The 20,559-nt window shown below is 37.4% G+C and overlaps 1 protein-coding gene across 4 annotated transcripts; it reads left to right on the forward strand.

The window, feature by feature from the left end:
• The first annotated feature begins 1,822 nt into the window (after positions 1-1,822).
• Positions 1,823-20,023, forward strand: ikzf2 (IKAROS family zinc finger 2). 4 transcript variants are annotated; one of them, XM_042002274.1, is made up of 10 exons: positions 1,823-2,095; positions 3,401-3,490; positions 4,758-4,805; positions 8,662-8,771; positions 9,626-9,727; positions 13,144-13,335; positions 14,604-14,771; positions 17,627-17,764; positions 17,899-18,027; positions 18,947-20,023. In XM_042002274.1, exons 5-10 carry the CDS (start codon positions 9,664-9,666, stop codon positions 19,756-19,758), a joined length of 1,503 nt encoding a protein of 500 aa, XP_041858208.1. In that variant the 5' UTR covers positions 1,823-2,095; positions 3,401-3,490; positions 4,758-4,805; positions 8,662-8,771; positions 9,626-9,663; the 3' UTR covers positions 19,759-20,023. The 4 variants fall into 4 exon arrangements, with proteins under 4 accessions (XP_041858208.1, XP_041858205.1, XP_041858206.1 ...); XM_042002271.1 differs by lacking the exon at positions 8,662-8,771; XM_042002272.1 differs by lacking the exons at positions 1,823-2,095; positions 8,662-8,771 and having other exon boundaries at positions 3,061-3,490.
• The last annotated feature ends 536 nt before the right edge of the window (positions 20,024-20,559 follow it).

The following is a 20,559-nucleotide window of genomic DNA, read 5'->3' on the forward strand; positions in this document are numbered from 1 at the left end:
ACATGATACACATTGTTTTCACACTTAAAACCATTCAGTGACTCATTGTGCCTCATCAATGTCGCATTGTTTTCCTGCAAAGAACCACTCCCATAACAATAAATATGTTTCATATCAAGAAAAAGGTAATATTTCAGAATAACTTTGCATTAATTGACAGCAGCTCCTCACCACAGTGGACTCATATTATGTTAGTAGGATTTCACTCATAGCTGAACTAAACTACAAGTTTTCTTCATTCTAGGCATTACACTTCATGTGAGAGATGTTAAGAGATAGGCTATTATTATTCAACCTGTTAATGTTAGTGTGGTAAACTAAAAACTTATCACTGTATCAAATATTTCATAAAGTGGCAGAAACACTAACTGCTATTCTCCTTAAGTGCAAAATTTAAGACAAAGACAGTTAATCATGTTTAATTTCAAAATACATCCAATTATTTTTGGTCTTAATAGTGTTATTTTCTGCAAAGTAGTTTAAATAAAGTATCCCTTCTTCTATGGTAGTTACCAGAAATGCGAGTGTGTGAAACGCTGCTGCTCGAGTCCACACCAAGACCAAGAAAGTGGATCATATAACTCCAGCTCTATGATCTTTACTTCCTGTATGTCAAAGAACTGACTTCTAAATCCTACTGTTAGTTTACAAAAGAGTGAATGGTTTAGGAGTAAAATACATTCAAGATCTTCTGATTCATTGTGAACCAACCAGGTCCCTTAGTGTCATCAGGGTCAAATCTACTTTCTGTTCCCAGAGTAAAAACTAAGCATGATGAGGCAACGTTCAGTTTTTACGCTCCTCACATGTGGAACAAACTCCTAGAAAACCCCTGATCTGCTGAAACTTTCAGCAGTTGTAAATCAGGGTTAATTCATCACACTGCAACTTTTATTTCTTGCATTTTATATATATATATATATATATATATATATATATATATATATATATATATATATATATATATATATATTACTGTAGCTTTGTGACTTTAAAAAGAAATAAAATTAAATTAGTTTTTTTTTTCTTCTGCCTCCTCTGTTGTAATGCTTTTAATGTCTTATGCATTTTTTGTTGTGTGACCTTCCTCCAACCCCTGCCCATTCATAATTAATACATGAAAATCATTTGCTGCATTATCTGTCAGAGACTAATGCTACAGCAGCTGGTGCATCAGGATCCATCACGAAATTAAACTTGTGACCATCTCAGACACCAGTGTCTGACCAAACATCAGTAATTAACAGCCTGGTATTGAGAACAGGCTGTGACTTCATGGTGGCTATGTGCATATTGACTTTACAATATGTAAAGCTGTATTTGAGCTGATATGATAGCACTGAGGGTCTCCAGAGTTAATCAAAGGTAATAAAGGGTCTCCAAGGCACCCCAAAACTTTGGATCACTGTAATAATTATCAGTTGCCAAGGTAACCACCATGATCCAAATCCGTAATAATAATAACTATATATACATATATAGGCATTTATAGTTTTATTGATAGGTTATTCCTTGTATCCTATTGGTATCCGATTTCTGGGCTTTTATTTTTAACAAAAGAAATTATGTGAAATTAAATTATTAAACTTAAATAACATGACAACATGATAACATCTTAAATACAGTTCGATGTTAATTACCCCAGCCTATAAACTGCAGGGAATTTCAAATGTATGAAGTCATTCTGGCTTGTCGTTGTGCTCAGAGGGCTTCCCATTGGCGTATACGACTTATGATTTCAAGCCATGGCGATAAATACTGGCTCGGTAAAGGCCCCGTGTAACCTAATCGATCGCCGAGCAGAGAGGCAGGCTGTCCACACTGTGTGATCCGTTTCTCTGTGTCAGACCAGTTTCCCAGAATAGCAACTCGTGCAGCTTGTCTGCTGCCGCGCGCTGGAGGAGATGGAGGAGGAAGTCAGTGGTGGATTTAACAACTGTTGCTTTTGATGCTGTTGCTGCTGCGGAACCAACTACCTTTCAGTTCGCGCTGCATGGTACATGTCGGACAAGAATGAATCCAATTCCAAGACGAGACATGCAGACGGGATCAATGTGCAAGTTCGTGGGATTATATAAACTCCTCTGTATTTAAGGTAAATAAAACAAAAGAGAGCGAGAGACACCTAACTACGTGTATCGGTTTCCTGTTTTAACAAGACTATCTGTTTTAGCTACTGTCCATTCAGTGGCTTTCGAGTATGAATTCAGTACAGACGCTTCAGAGCTGCTGGAGGCGCATGTCTGCAGCAAAAGCAGACAAGGAGCGTCTGTCTCATGAGTGGAAAACCAGACGGGCTCCACTGTTGACTGCAGTGATCGGATAACCTGTTGAATTGCAGATGTCAGTTAACTCAAAACCTTGCAAACATCACAGCAAGCAAGAGTAAGAGAAATGTAAGAGAAACACAACGCGTTGCCATAATAGAAACACAACTGGCCTCACGGCTTTATTTAGAGCTGATGGTTAGTTCAAGAGATGCGCTTGCCTGCAGGTAAATGCACTCTTTCCTTTAACTCGTTGAACTCGCTCCAACATCAGCTAATTATAATTATTATACTAATTATACACATATTTCGCTATTAAAATCAATTGTTTTGTAGCAGTATAATAATTTGGTTTCAAAGATCACCGCTTTGGTATAAATAGGAAGTAGTGGTAAAAGTATTTAGGCCTATAGTTTACATTAAGAAAAAAATGGGGAGATATGCATTTAAATTCCTGTTATCGTTTGATGGGCCAGTTCCATTGCTTTGGTGTTCTCATTGTTAAATTTGGTAGCAGGCTATCACTTTTTTTCTCTGCTGTACTCTGCAGGAGCAATGCTCGAGGCTCTACCGGTTCGACCTTGAGTCACATCTCCATAGTAGCTTTACAGCACTGCCTACCCACGGATTTTCTGTCCCCTTAGTTGTTGAAAATAGCTTGGCTGCTCCCTGTCGCTATGGTTAATTCCTTAGGAACCGGTGGATCCAGTTTGATCCTTCCCTTTCTTTCTTTCCCTTGCCAACTTGTTGAGTCTTCCCTCTCTTTTCATTCCTACTACAAACGCTCTTCGTGCATAGCTGCTTGATTTTTAATGAACTGGAAGTTTATATCAACAGAGCCGCAGATCTAGATGAGACGGCGTTAGTGTCGCTTCTAATGTGAAAAAACTTGCGGGGGGGCGCGCGCAAGAGGCTTTCACACAGAGACTGTCACCTGTTGGGCAGTGTAGATGCGCATCTCCTTAACTTTTGTCTGCCTTTTTGAACTTGTTCATATAAAGTGTTTTCATTTTGATTGGATTTTCACGGATGCTGATCAAGGAAACAAAAGCTTACTTTGCGTGGAAAGATCTCGCTGCATGAAATAGGTACTTTATTATTATATTTTTTCTTGTTTGTTTGTTTCTTTAAAGGGAGGTGGAGACAACTTACCACCCCCTACCCCCTCCCTCCAGTTTTGACTGAAATTATCAACACATTTTGCACAAGGGAGCCACTTAAAGGTAATTATGTGAATCCATTTTTTTTACATTTTTAGATTTACTGTATAAGTACTTTTTTTGCTTTCAGCTTTCGTCTTTATTATTATTATTATTATTATTATTATTTAGTTTTGTTTTCTTTTCTGTGAACTTTTTTCATTCCTGAATAGCCAGAATCGGAATCAAGTAGTTTGCTAATGTGCTGCTTTTGCTGTAGAGCTTCCCCCATGAGAGACCCATTTAAGAGTTTTAAGGAAACTGTAATTATCTTTGTCAAGCAGTAAACTGCTATCAGAAAGATGAAAATAAAGCTAATCAGAAGTGAGAAATAAGAAAAGATGTGGGCCGTTCTGTAGCTGGCTAATGGGATTTTTGTGGTTTTTGTTTCTTCTAATGAGAAAAGTTGAATGTTGAGCTATTTAAGGAAGCCAGTAACTCTGTGATACAGTCGAAATTGACTGTGTGGCTGCATTATGATAGGAAAACTCTATACTGTCTCATGTAATGCTTTAAATTTGTATATTGTATGAAAAACAAATCCTATATAAAACCAAACAAGTGTGTCTATTGATAAGAATGGGGCATATTCTGCAGTTTATAAAATAAAGGCGCAACACTTCCAACCATGCTAACTCATCTTTAACCTCAGTAGTCCCCGTAAACACCAAGACAATCAGTTTGCATCTGTCATAGTTGTCTGAAGTCTCAAAACAAAGTGTGTTTAATTATGTTTTAATGCAATGAATACCTGTTGTATTGATTTAAAATGATTTTTTACTATAAGTATACTGGATGTGCGTTTTACACAAAAGACCAAAATATAAATTAGGTGCTTTTATTTCACTACGTTATATGAATCCCACAGCAAACCGGCATGAATGTAAAATTTCATGGGAGGAAATTTTTCTGAAAATGGAGGAAATATCAAAGCTATAATCTAAACAGGACACTATTTTTTGAGCCGGAGAATGTGAAACTAAAACACTTGTGTTTTATTCAGAAGGTTTCTTGCTAAATACCTGACTTTCTCTACAAGGAGCACAGACATACACCTGTTATAATCCAAGTCAGCATGCTGGGGACGATACATATAAAGGGACTGAGTGGCAGTTCATTTAGACTATATTAGCTTTCTAAATGCTTATTTACATATTGTCAGTCACGTTATTATAAATACTACCTCTTTTTAAACAAATTGAGAAACAAGAAAAATGCATGTGGGTAACGTCTTTTCATTAGATATTAAAATCTTATAAATAACTAATAACATTTCCTGTTGGTCTTTCAGCACTCCCTAAAGAATCTGAGATGGAGGTTTCCGAAGACTATTCTTCTAGTAAGTCATCAAATCTCTTGCATACAACACTTCTTAAAGAAGTATAGAGTACACATTTATCGTAATGTTTGATTTAGTGTAGTGGTGACGGGAATAGCTAAATCTTTGTGTTATTATTCTTTCGACTTCGATATTATTTACCTCGTCCAACTTTTACAACTCGTCCAGCATTTTGATGAAAGACTTAAAAAAAAAACAAAATAAAGAAAGAAAGTAAAAAGAAAGAAATATTTGCAGTCACAATGCGATAAACATTTTAAGGGATTTTCCCCTAAGTGCAGGCTTTTTCCTGTTCACCCCTTAAAGGTAGAGAGAATGATGCATTAGCAACATCCTGTTGAATGCAGCATATACTGGATATGCGCTTTGTGGTGCTCCATTGCCCTTTGCTGGTTTCCTTTGGGTAGGTCTTTAGAATATCTTCCCTGCCCCCCCCTCCCCTCTTGTATTTTGCATTTGTGAGCGTATTTCAAAACAGGTAGCATATTGTTGATGACATCAGTAGGGACTTTTAGGTCTCCATTGGGGGTTTGTGTTCGTAGGAACACTTGGCAGGCGGGCTAGGGGTGGAGGTGGAAGGAGAGATGGAGGCTCTTCCTCTCTCTGTCCATCTGTGGGTCGTTTCTAAAAATGATACATCTGGAACAAATAACAGTATACACTGCAGACAACTAATATTTTGAGAATTACAACACCTCTACATAATCTTTGCTTCCAAGTGTTTTGTTTCCTCTGTGCACTGATTAGGCTTTTTTGAGGTTGCATCCAAATTTAGGTCAAACGTTGTACCTCTGTATGACACACATTATCATAGTCTCCATATGTCTACTTCGATGCCCTGCTACGCTAAATGTAACTATCCACTTTTGCAAACCTTTTCTGATCATCGTAATGCAAATGTGCTGACTAAAAGTGTGCATGTATTTCTCTTTCACACACACAGCTACAGTCATGCTGTACCAAAATACAATGGTGTAATAAAGTAGGATAAATTATATGCCTCTTAATACATGAATGTGAGTGTGTAAAATGTCTGCGTGTACAAAAGTTTGCTCCAAATGTGAATTCTTAGTTAAAACTCAAGGCAGCATGAAAAATCAGCCGAGTATAGGTGATTTGGACAAGTTTATTCTCAAAACATTGCATATTAGAGGACAGAGATCTGAATCTGGAAGATATTTTGTTCATAAACTGAAGTTTGTGTCTATGCAGCTGATAACATCGTAAATGGTCAGACTACATACAAATGATGGGAAAGGGTGCTCAGATTTCTTCAGTTAAAATGGTAATATTGCAAGAGACCAGTAAAAGTAAAAGACCAGCATTTATTTGTCATGAAATATATTCACAAAAAAATGGGGATCATTTCACTCCTATTGTGTGTATATATATATATATATATATATATATATATAGGCCTATATATGCATATGTATATGATTATTGGTTGTTTTTCCTAATGTTTTAATGACTCATCGTTATTGATGGGTTAGGTGGCATCTTTTAACCTATTTGTCCAACTAAAAAGCTGATTTGCATCTAGATCAATCTGTTGATAGATTTAACCTTTTGTTGAATCAATCCGAAAGTACAGAAAACCACAATTTATGTCCTAAAAATTGTGCTGACTGTTAGTTTTAGCTTCTCTTGCTTCCATTGTTAGGGAGTTGACTTCATAAGAAAGTATTGTGTAATCAAACATGTTAATATTGTGTGGAAAATACAATACTTGAGTAAATGTGATGAGTAAAATGTAACACGTATGTCGTTAGCTACTTTACAGCTACCATTAGACATTGATTTTATGAGTTAATCAAATAATGTGGAACTAGAAAAGATGTATGTAATTAAAACTGCGCAGTTTTACCTGAGTGTAAATTATGGTCTTCACTTGATTGTTATTTAAATGAAGTTAATAGTATTTGTGAGTCAGAGTGGTTGTATGAGACATTCATTCTGACAATATACACATTTATATGAGACTCATCGTTTTTGGTTTCAATTTCTGATCAAGTGCAAAAGAAAACCAAAAAAAAGGATGAATTTTTAAAATTACTTAAGTTGACAATGGCTGTATTTAAACATCTTTTGTTTTCAGAAAGTCATTGCTGCCTATATAATTTGTTTTTAAGAAAGCTGGTCATGAGCTTACCCATCTTACAGTGTTGTTACATCGTCTTATCTCTCTCTAGTATTCATCATTCTGCCCTGTAATAGTTATCATACTTTCAACTGAAAGTTCTACCTTTTCACACACCTCTACTTTATTTTGCATGTAGAAAGTTATAATCTGCAATACAGTCTTTCACACAGATTATCTATCTCATCTTTCACATGTACAGTATTCTAATTACAGACAACAATTACTCATCAATGTCGCAGTAGAACAAAAACATGATTTCCTAAGCACTGAATAAATTTAGCAATTACTGTAGTAATGATATTTAACATGTAATTGTATGCAATAATTCACCAAAGATCGTAGCAGCCATATGTTATGTCTGTAGTGCACTTTATCATTGCTAATATAATGTTGAGTAAAACTCATTATTATGAGTGTTTTCACGTGCGGAGAATGTGTAAGGTGCATTGGCAAGGAAGATATCAACATTATCCAAAAACAGTCAATGGATATGGCCGTATTAATGCAGGATGTTCCAACTGCTAGTTGCTGCTAAACCATTAGCTTTTTGTTGTTTTCGCTCAGTCCTTTTGATCTGCTCTGACAAAGCCAATAATAAAACAAAACGTACTAGATTTAATTACATATTGACAGTTCATAATAAAGTTACAAGCTTGAATAACAAAGCAAGCACATTATTTCCTGTGTAGTATTTTAGCCAGAAATAAATCTAATGATGCTATGTCTACATTATGCCTTTTTTTTTTCAACTTTCTCTACAAGGCCCTCTTCCTGAAAGGCTAAACCTGTCCTGATTGGTCAAAAATGGTCGGAAACCAGACAGATGTGCATTCTTTGTTTTAAGAAAAAGCAAACGAGGCACTAAAAAGGCATTATGCAAATATTTTACATTAAATAGAGAAAGAAAAACCTCACCGGCCAACATGGAAGGATTTACTTTTTTCAGTTTATTTTTTTTTTTTTTTTTTTTTTTTTTTTTTTTTTTTTAAGAAAGAATAGGGTTTCACATTAAATAGAGAAAGAAAAACCTCCCCGGCCAACATGGAAGGATTTACTTTTTTCAGTTTATTTGTGTTTTTTTTTTTTTTGTTTGTTTTTTTTAAGAACGTTAAAAAAGAAAACTTTTTACCCTTCTTTCTTGAGAGGATGACTGGACGTAAGAAGGTATCCATGCACTCTTTGTTTGAATAAAGAAGTCAGCAAAACTCACACCTACAAGTTTCATGTGCACACATTTGTTCCTTTCCATTTGAACTAAATCATCCCAATTTTAGTGTATTGCTCAAAGCACCTTTTCCCCATCAAGTCATATCTGTTTGATATTCTGATCTTATCGATTGACTCAGCAGGACACCAACGCAAATCTTAGATCAAATCATGAGCTTACAGCTTTTTTTTTCATTCCTGCAACATAAGCAGGGGTTATTTTTTTGGTTGCTGCAGGACCAGAGCATTTTGCTGTGGTTTTTCTTAGCTTTATAACAACATTGTTAGCGTGTTGAGCGATTTATCTTTCTTTTTTTTAAAAGAAAAAGAAAAAATATAATACAGTGGTAAAATCATGGACTAATAGTTTGGAGCTTAGACAGCCCCAAACTATTAGTTTAAGCTTGAATATGCCTAACCAGGGTGCTGCCAGGCCTCTGTCAGCATCTATCAAAGAAGCCTAATGGAAAATCCTTCATGACAAATCTGGGCCACTCCTGTCTCTAGGACAGCATTGCCAAGGGATAGCCGGCGTTGGTCACCGGAGATTTCCTCCAACCCCAACCTGTGCAACCTGAGCCCAGGCCCAGGGATTGTGTCATGGACAACGTCTCCCAGTAAGCCCCACTCAGTGAGGCTGTCACTGCAGTGGAACAATACCACACGGGAAGATGAGCTGTGATACTGATTTCTCTTTCCTTTCTCCTGTGTGATGACTTGTTTTAGACACGTGTTACTCCAACAAAGTGTTACAAAGCATATTTTCTGATATGAAGTATAATTATGTTATTAGAGTTTTGCTTTCTTTACTCCTTTTTTTAAGCAGAGGGTGGTCTGGGCATATAATGGAACTTTTCATTTTTTCACAGTTGTCAATAAATACTGAGTAACCCGTGGGTAGTAAATAATGACTCAGTGTGGCTCCTGAGGGATCTGACACCTGGGTCAGGTGGAGTGTTTGCCTGTTGCCACTGTATTGTTCGTGTGACCCCGATGGGGCCGGGGTGTAAGTGGATAAGGGATTGGTTTGCCCTCCCTCTGAGTGGACACTAGGCTATCCATAGCCTGGGTTCTGTACAGAGTGCTAAGAGGATGTAATCTGATCTACATTTGCTGGACATCAGGATCCCATAGGTGCATAAAAAGAATTTAGTAAGTTATAACTTGCATTCTTGATGTGGACCTTAGTTTTTGTTTTAAAGCTTGGAGGGCTATATAAGAATGATGAATAGTTTTTAATCTTGTAATCTTGGATTTACCTCTATTCTTTGTCCCTGTCTTGACAAAATAAATATTTTATAGTAACCTGTTGTGTTTTTTATAGCTTCATGAATCTGATTATTTGGTTACATATATAACACGATACAAAACCTGATTTATTAAATTCCTTTTGCTTATAGCAGTGGTCTTTTTTAGACAATTGAGTTACTGTACAGCACAATGAAAATCACTGTGTTTCTGTGTCTCCCAGGTAACGGCCAATGCTCTCCCAGTGAGGAGAACTCGAGAATGTTGGTGGATATCTCAGCGCCTAATGGACAGACGGTTCCTCAATGTCCTACTTCCCCAAATGGTTAGTGTGCAATAAATATATACACATCACTGCAGCCATTTCTTACCACTCAGTTTAGCTGTTTTAATGTTTCTTAACCCTTTAATGTTCACGCTATGTAAAGAAAAGCAAGAGTAAAATGTTCCTTTGCTTGTTTTCTTTTTCTTATGAAAATAATCAGAAGAAGAACCAATGTTTTTTTTTTAATATGTTAACAATAGTTAAATAGTCAAAACTCAAAACATTAATGGGATATCAAACAAAGTATCACACAAACCAAGAGACAGAGACGATTCAGGCAGGTTTATTACCACATTTTTTTTTAAATAAAATGCATTATAGGCATTAAAAAATTTGCTCTACCAAACAGTGAAGCAGGCAATTAAAGGTTTAAATTCAATTCAGTGTGACACACAGAGGAAGTTTGTAACATGTGCACCAAAATTAACAGAGTAAATGGAAGCAGATCAATCAAAGTTTGCCTTTGATGTGATTTTCAAGCATTTGCATTGCATTTTACCTTTCCAGGCATGCATATAACTGCTTTTATGTGAATGACGACAAAATACTTTACATAGAACTCTACACAACACTTTAATAGCAAACTGTCTCAAAGAAGAGTTTGAACACTCATAATAAGTTAATATTGTGCTTGTTTACTTACCACCTATGCAGTGAGGTAGCACGGTTACATGAGTCATCTTCTTATAGGGAAATTGATGGTCTGATCTCCAGCCCCTTTACGTATTGAAGTGTCATTTAGCAAGACTCTGGACTCCAATATTTCCAGTGATACACCCACCATAGTTTGATTGCATAGAATAAAACACTTCATATCCTCCTGACTACCAGAAAAAAAAAATTTGTTTAATCAATATTTTTTTTAATTTCCCCGACTGTTTGAAGGGTAATAAGAAAACTCTGACAATGAAACTTGTTCTTCTTAATTGAAAAATACAGAACAAAATTCAGGAAATAGCTACAAATGTCCACTACAGAAGACAATTCTCAAACTCTTAAATGTTGTGGTAAAATGTTGTTATATTCATTTAGAAAATGGTTTAATGTGTTCTCAAGAGATATCATAAAGACATATTACAATAATACTTCAGGACTACATTTGCACAAAAAGAAGTTATGCACTTACTTTTCCTCTTCTTATGAAATGTGATTGTGGTAATGAATGCCATTTTCCTTGAGGAAAAACAGGATGTTCCCAAAGCCCCACCCCTATAAATGTGGTACCATTCAAAAGCCCTGGATGTCCTTTTTAGAGAACAAAATGAGTGGGTTTAATAGCGTGAAAGGGGGATAGAGATATTCAGCTTTACAAATGTCCTCCACAGAGGACAAATTTATACTACTGGTAGTCATGAGGATATAAGAAGTCCAAATACACATTGCAAAGGGCTTTGTTGAGCCGACACTAAATTAAAATGTGGCATATAAGTTTGAATCATCAACTTGTAAAATGAATATAATGTAATAATTTAAATAAATAATTTGTCTGATGATGAACACGATTTTTTTTTTTACATGAAATGTGATGCTATATTGCATCCAGCTGAAAAATTACTTGGCTCTTCTCATTCATTTGAACAGATATCTCAGATTATGCTGTGCGGCGTCACTCTGAAGCAGCAAAATTAGAGAAGAGGTAGGGAAAGTAGGACAGCTGAGGAAGAAACAAGAAGAGAAGCTTTTTCCCCAAAAGTTTTAGAAACTAGAGGCAGTCTGGGAAAAGGCTTTCACATGGCGAAACTGTGCTGTTGATATTCTGGAAGCTGCTTAATATGATTTAATCTTTAATTTAGCTGCATCACATTAGCTGTAGAGAAATCAGAAGAAGCAGAACAGAATTCTTGCCCCAATCTGGCAAGTCTGAACATAAAATGTTGTCTATTCACTCTAAAAATCAAGAGCTTTTAAGCTTGATGTCAGATGGGGTGTCAGTGGTGACAAAATATCTTTTTTTTTTTTTTTTTTTTTTTGCTGTTATCATTAAACCCTTTAGTCAATAATAACCTTGATTACTGTTTTTTTATTATGGGAAACTGATAATTCACAGACTGTAACGTGCTGTTGAGGAGGAGTATGAATATGGAATGATTTACTTGCTGCTTTTGTTGTAGCAGCCGATATTCAAGCACTCCTCATCTGACCACTCTATGCATTAAGGTCACACACAATGGAGAGACAGATGTAAAGATGCACAGAGCTGAATAGCAAGGACATTCATGTCTGTTCCGTGTTGCCAGGATACAGCTGTCGAAGACAAGGCTTGATTTCAATGTGGGCTTTGGCATAAGTGTTCTTCTCTACACCGGAAACATCCAAAGGAGTCTTGAGAAATATAGTTTCTTTAATAAGAGCTTCATCCAAAGACTGTAAAAAAAAGAGAGCAGCATAATTTATACATTTATTTTAGTAAGCTTTGAGAGTTTAATGGATTTTATTCTAAAGCCTAAGAGGACACTTGATAGATGCAGTCTAATGGAGGATTGAGTGAAACAACAGCCACACAGACTCACACAGTGATTATTGCCTGTGTAAATCCCAAAACAGGATCATCAGGATCAGTGAGTTGTGCTTGGAAAGTGTCCAGAGGGTTCTCTTTATTTTTATTTTTTTCTTTCACACATTGCTCCTTTCACAATCTTACACACTAACAACTCTTTTAGTGTAGTGCTGAAAAAGACCTGTTAATTGCAGTGGTATATTTTGGAAATCAGCTATAGCTGCATTGAGGACAAAGCCACACACAGAATCTGTCTTGGATCTCAGAGGAGTTTACAAATAAAAAAAGAAAAATATATATATTTTTTCCCAACAAATACATATTATACATAATATATATACACACATATATATATATATATATATATGTATAAAATATAATGATTAATGGTTATTAATAAACAGTGACTAATAGGTAGAGGCTCCTGGAAGTACCTTTTCTGCCACCTCCCATCTTCACTCACATACATTCACTTACATGCTGTTGCACAATCTTTTGCCCTTGTCATCCAGCCAGTCTCCCATTGCTAGTGTGTAGCACCCAGCAATGGGCCTCTTGACACTCCTTTTCTCCCCAGGGACAGTCAGAAACCAGACCAGCCTGTTTATTTGTCTCACAGTGTCTTCATGTCACCATGTCAATCCATCCGGATATACTGTTTTCTAGTCAAGCTTCCACATTTAATGTAGCATTATACTGAAACGTTCTCTTTCTTTCGTTCTATCTCCAGTACATGCGTTTTACTCCAGTTGACTTCCATAGAAGTTACTCCTCCTCCATAAATTTTTAATCCATCCACTAGAAAGCAACATAGCTCACTTATGTCTAATGTAATTTAGCGTTTAAAATGGTCATTCTATAGAGGGGTGTAGTTTATGACTATGTGTACGTCAAGAAAGTTGTGTGTTTTCTTTAACAGTGCTGACAATTAAGCAAGAGGAAGAGGTGGCGGAAGAGGCTGACAACAGCAGCCTGGCACCTGAAGAAATTGGCCAAACAGGGGATGAAGGAGCAGCAGTGGAGGACTCTGTGGTTGGCAGCCTAAGCAACGTGCAGAACGGGTTATCTGGGCCAAATGCACCGGCTGACGCAGGAAATCGACAATCGCATGGTACACATCATGCATCTGCAAATGCCATTATACATAAGGGCTGAAGCTGCGTGATAAATTTCAAACATCTTTGGGCACTGATACACTTGTCAGGAGTTTTCATTTTATAAGGTGATGTGATGGTGAGTCAGATACAATTTGTTTTCCACAACAATGGGAGGAGTTTTTTTTTTTCTTTTTTTCTTTTTTCTTTAACGACAATAGTTTTGTCTCTGGGTGATTATCAAGGAAAAAAAAATCCTTGGAATCTCCCGCAACCTGTTTCCACTAATAGCATGACTGCTCTGGTTGTCACAGCATAAGGATCACATTTCTCTCTTTCAGATGGCTGCAGATAAAAAGATTTCCCATTAAAAGATAGTAGCCCAGATATCTCAAAGTCCATAACACACCCAAGACTTTCAAGAATAAGCTATTTGTGTACAGCTTTGCTGTCTGATGCCTATACATGCATACATACCTGCAGTATATTGACATACAACATATCTGACAACTGCACCTAACATTGCGTTATTGTTCATTTCATATATATTTTTTTTCTATACCGCTATTTTCAAATCAGGGTCGCAAGGAAGCTGGAGCCTATCCCAAAAATTAGCAGATGAGAGGCAGGGTACACCCTGAACAAGCTGCCAGTCCATCACAAAGACAAACAACCACTCGTGCTCACTCCTAAGGAGAATTAAGTGATCTATTGACCGCTTAACCTAACATACATGTCTTTTGATGGTGGGAGGAAGCAGGAGTACCCATGTATACACGGGGAGAACATGCGAACTCCACACATAAAGGCCACCATGGAAGTGACCCTCTTGCTCTGAGGATGTGGTGCTAATCACCATGCACACAGCACCTTTAGACACAGCAGTTTGATGGCACCTACCCTAAGAAATAATGAAACAATCAAGAAGTTCTCCTTTTACAAGAAGCATTCCTTCAGTTCTACTACCATCCATAACATGCTCATTAGAAAAATTAAAATGAGATATTTTATTATTTTTTTCTTTAGTGAGTGTTTAAATAAAAGATTTCTTACCACAGAGAGACTTGAGTGGTTTACTTCCTTTGTTTGTCATTAGTGCCTGAAGTAGTTTATGTCCTGCGAGTTATAACTGAGAAACATGTTATTTCGTTTATATCAACTGTGTCAGCATTTACGTGTCAACAAGGTACATTAGTCCAAATAGAGAGGACAAAATAGATTCACAGAGCTGTAGATAGATTCTTTAGTGAGTGAGGTATTGACTTCCTGTGCCCCCCTCCTTCAGGTGACAGGCCGTTCCAGTGCAACCAGTGTGGCGTGTCGTTCACCCAGAAGGGAAACCTGCTGCGACACATCAAGCTGCACACGGGTGAAAAACCCTTCAAATGCCCCTTCTGTAACTACGCCTGCCGGCGCCGTGATGCCCTCAGTGGTCATTTGCGGACTCATGCTGGTAAGCCTCCTTCTCAGCCTGTTCTCTTCACTTTTTTTTTTTTTTTTTTGCTCTGTACCCAGAAACCTCTTTTGCTGCATGATCAGATGGGCTTCAGAGATAAGGAAGAATGAAGTAGTGGCTCAGTATCAAGTCAAAACTGTGTTAAAGATATCTTTTTTTTTTTTTTTCTTTTCAAATATTAGGCTTGTGTTTCAGCCACACTCTGCTTCAGTGCTTTCGGTATGCTCTTCATTACCACAGTGTCTTTCTGAAATACAGCTTGTGTTCTTTGTAACTGTTTTCGGGCCTTGTTGTCACCTCTCAAATGCCCTCCTAAGATATTTAGTGTGACTCAGAAGCACATGAAGGTTGGAGACTAATGTTTTTGGAACAATGTGTTTTTCCTGGGCATTGCTGTGAGTGCCTTGTGGTTAGGTTCCAAGGACCTGCTGTTTCTTAGCTGCCTGTCTTGCTACTGAGGAAACTGTTGAGAAACACATGCCGAGTACTGGCTGTCTCTCTCAACTGTAACCCACTTTCCTATCAGAGGATGGGCTCTCCCCTTTGTTTCGCCTTTGAAATCAAGGTCAGACAATATCGTCATTTCTGTTTGTGAAGCCCCCATGGGGGGGTTACTCACACACAGGTTTCTTTTTGTGTTTGGGTGCACACCCATGCTTTTGCATAAAGATTTTGACTATTCATCATTTCTTTTGCAGCTGCCAGGTACAGACTTATTTGACAGATCAAATTAAATTTTTCTCCGTATTTGTCAATGATTAGATCCACTTCAGGCTTATAGTAAGTTTGCTACCCAAGTGTCATCCTGAGCTTTATCTAGGTCCAGAGACTCTGCTCAGTCTCAGAGAGCTGCAAACCTGACAGTTCTGGTCTGGTGCCAAGAATAACAGGTGTAAGAAAAAGAGAAAAAAAAATACAACATAGAAGAAGAAGTCCAATAAGTAAAGAACAAAAATGAGCATGAGTAAGTGAAGAGGACATACAGAGGGCCTTTTAGGCCCAGCAGATAAACACAAAGAGATACGGTGACTTCAGAGTGGTTTCACATATTTCAAGATGTAAATTAAGAATCAAATTAGCCAAATGCAATCAGCCAAGTAAGTCCGAGTCTACAGTGTGCATTAAGAATAGCAGCTGAATGGTGGATTCTTCAGCTTCATCCAACATCTGCACAATGTTGAGTGTGGGTGGTTATGTAAACATAAAGGAAATAAAAAAAAAACATTTGGTTTGTGTGTGCAAGGGAAGAAGGACGTGAACAATTGAGAACAAGCGAGTGAACACTGAATCAGAGTTACAGAGTTTCATGGCTGTAAAGCAGCAAAGTGAATTATTTCCATGATGATGATTCTTTTTAAAGCACCTGATTCATTACTCAGAATGAATATAGCTGGAGTGACCCTGCACAGTCACCTACCGCATTATAATAATATAGAGATCTTTAAATATATACACTAAACCCTGGTTTCTAGTTCTGTCTGTACAGTGTTATTCATAGACCGCAAAAGTAATGAATGACAGATACACCAGGGAAAATGCACCTGCTGACGTAAGATTGGCCATGACTTGTCTTGTCATTTTGTAAGTAGGTTTTAATTCATCATCAAATAAATAGTCCAGGAAAGGTGATGTAACATTCATGGTGACTATTAGACCTTACTCATTTCTTTTTGATAAACCTTTTTCTCTTTGTCTTTTTTCCCACCCAACATATCTTTCTCTATGAAAAAGAGTGCCTATATCAGTGTGTGAACTGTCACCTACTCCCAAACGTCTGTATATATGTGTGTATGTGTGTGTGTGCCTCAGATTGAAACATGCTTGGTCTCTGTTCTCACAGCGACAAGCTCACTGGATCATCTGAACATTATCTTTTAGTAGTAGCTGTTACCACTATGCCACCGACTGTCTTACATTGTATAGCAAATGAAGGTGTTTGGTTCTCAGTAGTACGTTTATGTGGCCTCCAGTTTACTCACTGACTCCCTTTATGAGTCATTACATTAGTTTTGAGAGTACCCTAATACGGGGCACAGAACTATTGCCTCAGCAGTGTCTGTGGGATTTTACTCAATGCAGTGTGCTACACTGAACATTTAAAAATAGTTTTACTTCAGCTTTTACCTCACTGTAGAGGCAGCTCATGCTGATGACAGATCAGGTCGTAACTAAGTGTCTTTCCTAGTGTAAAGCACTATATAAAAACCATAAAACTCACATTCAAGTCAAATTTATAATAAACAGTTAAAATTTTGACTGTTTATTAATACAGTATTTAAGAAAATTATTAAAATTTGCTATTTTTTAAGGAAAGAAAATACAGCATTAAAGCACATTAAATAGCTAGAAGGATGGATGTGATCAGGGCTTGACCGAGATAAATGAAAAGGATGTGTCTTCATCTTTCCACTTGTCTTAGTGGGAAGTAATTGAATAAAATAGAAATGGCACAATGAATCACACTCCGCCTCCATAACAGTTTAACTTGGAGTTACTTTCCTACCACCACGATGGGATGCATGTTCAACTCCGTTATTTACTCATGCTGTGCCACAGCTAGTGGGTGCGTTTCACAGACCTAAGCGTTTTGAAATGCAGACTTCATGGCGAAACTATCTCTTGTCACCCACAACCTGGGTTTCAGTCTGGCAACAGTTGTGTGGAATCCTTACACTAGTAGTGGAAACCTCCATGATCTCAGAAGCCTACTTTTTCTTTGTACTATGACTAGTGACTATTCCACAACTTTTTCTACTACTATGAACTGCTTGAATTCTGTGGCAATGGACACCACCCACCATGTGACAGTGGCTGAAATGAATAGTTTCTTTCTTGAATGTCTTTACTTTTAGTTGGCAAACCACATAAATGCAACTATTGTGGACGGAGTTACAAACAACGCACATCTTTGGAGGAACATAAAGAGCGTTGCCACAGTTACCTGCAGGGTATTGGCTTGGACCCTACCACCAACACTGGCTCTTACACAGGTAAAAAAAAAAAAAAAAAAAAAAAATTTGTGTTTTTTTTTTTTTTTTTGCATTTGACAACAGCCTTCTAATAAAACACCCAAATGAATTGTTGCTCTATCTAACTGTCCTCTCAACCTCTTGAACCTGTAAAGGTGAGGTTCCAAAAGATCCCAAGCCCATGGCAGAGGCCAACAGTATGGCTACATTTGACCGGCCCCCTGTTATTGAAAGGCTGCACAATTTAGGCAAGAGGAAGAGCACCACCCCTCAGAAATTTGTGGGTGAGTATTTTAGCCTGTAACCCGGCAATCAGCAACTACATTTACTGCCGTTCTTGTGAAAGTACAGACCAAGAAGAACAGTTTGATGCACTGTAACAGTGGATTTAGTTGAGTTTAACTAGAACTTTTATTAAGTGTACTTGTATGCTTAGTGCACTAAGCTTAACTTTAAAGTTTTCAAGAGTAATGCTTTTTTTAATACTCACCATGTCAAGAATTTTTTGACTGATGTCACTGTTATGCGAACAAAATGATAATACTGATAATATATATATTTTATCAGGTTTTGAGGCTTGTTTAAAAATTGGTTTTCCCTTACTTCACAGTGTTTCATCATACCATTACATCTTGCAATAGGTCTGCTCCACTTATAAGAATAATTTTCTTTTTTTTATGTTTTTTTTTTTTTTCTTTTTCATGTTTTTCTAATTTATCACACTATTAGAGAAAGAGATTAAGCAAACACGAGCAAGCATAGGACTGAAAGGCAAGGAAGTGTTTTTCACTCTGTGGTTAGGTACACCTGTAACTTTGCCATAGCTCTTATCGAGAGAAAACAGCTTACCGCATCCCTGTTCTAGAGGGGTTAAACAGCACAATAGATGGATGGGGCTTTCCACACTATTAGACATGAACATAAAGTACAAAAAAAAAAAAAAACAACAAAAAAAAACAAGAAGATCTGAAATATCAGCAAGCAAGATATAAGGTTAATGAGGTAGAAAGGCAATTTAAGGTCAAGCTCATGTTTTTGCACATTGTATGTTCTAGTTTGCAGATAAAAGCTGAAGTTTTCATCCATTTTATGCCTTGATTTTGATGAAATTTCTAACATGGGACCTGCAATTAACATTACTTTATTGGTTACTCATAGACCTTGTGCAATTTATTTATTTTTTTTTATTTTTTTTATCTGTAGGTGAGAAGATGGTTCGTTACAGTTATCCTGATATAGGCTTTGAAATGGGCCTTAAGTATGAAAAGCAAGCTGAGCTGCTTCCAGCCCACATGATGGACCAGAACATCAACAATACCATGACATACCTGGGATCAGACCACCTACGTCCCATGCTCCATCATCCTGGTCCTCCTCTTTCTATGGCTGAGGTGGTACCAATTGTAAACCCCCTCTACCATCATGTCCTGCCGCTGGGCCAACGAACAGAACGTCCAGGAAACTGTGACACACTTCCACTACAGTCAGCTCAACACCATGAGTTCCACAGCCATCCCACTTCAAATGGTCCCACTGTCTTAACCAGGCAGATCAAGCCACCCCAGCCAGGACAGGAGGACTCACCCAGCAACAGTGGTGCTGACTCTGCTGACTCAGCTCGCAGCAGCCCTCAGGAGAGGCAAAGCTACCACAGCAACAATGCCCCTCCTGGCCTCAGGTCTCGAGCCAGTCCAGCTGTGGCCTATTCAGGTGAGCGGGTTAGAGATGCTTCCCCCAGAAGTGGGGCAGGAGTTGTAACTGGGATGATGCGAGTGGCAGCAGAAAGACCTGCAAACCAGGAAGGGGTGCGGGTATTTGGGCGAGAGGGCCATGAGTTGCGGGCCTTCCAGTGTGAGCACTGTCGAGTGCTCTTCCTGGACCATGTCATGTACACCATTCATATGGGTTGCCACGGTTACAGAGATCCACTGGAGTGCAACATCTGTGGTCACCGAAGCAAAGACCGCTATGAGTTCTCCTCTCACATAGTCCGTGGGGAGCACACCTTCCAGTAGGTTGTGGGTCAGAATCAAGGGGAAGATTAAGAGATAAATGGAGCATTAGCCTGATAACTATATTGATCCCCTCTGAAACTGCATCCTCAAATGGCACTGGTGACAAGTGTAGCACAATCAAAGACTTCTTTTTAAGCTACTTATTGTGAATTGGAACTGATGAACAAATAAATGAAGGTATGGGCCAAAGACAAATTTTCTACTTATTTAATTAATGTAGAGCAAAGAAGGTAAGTTTTTTCTGTTTTATTTTCTTTTATATTTTACAAACTGTTAACAAAGCAGCTGTCAATAAACGTCTGTCTAGTTTCTCATATGATTTTACCTGGAAATATTTTCTTTTGTGCTTCTGCCTTGTTTATGCTGTAGTTTGTGAAAAATAATGCATTGACTTCATTAATCCTTACTGATAAGTCATTATCAAAGGCTTTGTGGGCTCAGTATGGTGGATCAATTTAGAAGTTTTGGTTTGATCAGCAAGAATGTTGTGGCTTCAGGTGACTCTAAAACCAAAAAGAAAGGCATAAAAAGAGAAAACATGCTTTGCAAAAAGCATTTGAACTTTATTACTATTCTTGCATTACTGAACCACCCAGACTGTAGGAATTAATTATCAACTATTATAGATTTTTAACAACCACATTGGTGTAATAAGGCATCATTAAAATGTATGGCAAAATGTTTTTGGCATATTACATAAAAAGCATTAATTAAACATGTGACACATTTACTCTGTCAGATTTATTTGTTAATTTTTTATTTAGGTTTATTGGAAAATAAATATAAACACAATATTATTTT

The sequence above is a fragment of the Melanotaenia boesemani genome, chromosome 12 (assembly GCF_017639745.1).
Source record: "Melanotaenia boesemani isolate fMelBoe1 chromosome 12, fMelBoe1.pri, whole genome shotgun sequence".
Lineage (NCBI taxonomy): Eukaryota > Metazoa > Chordata > Actinopteri > Atheriniformes > Melanotaeniidae > Melanotaenia > Melanotaenia boesemani.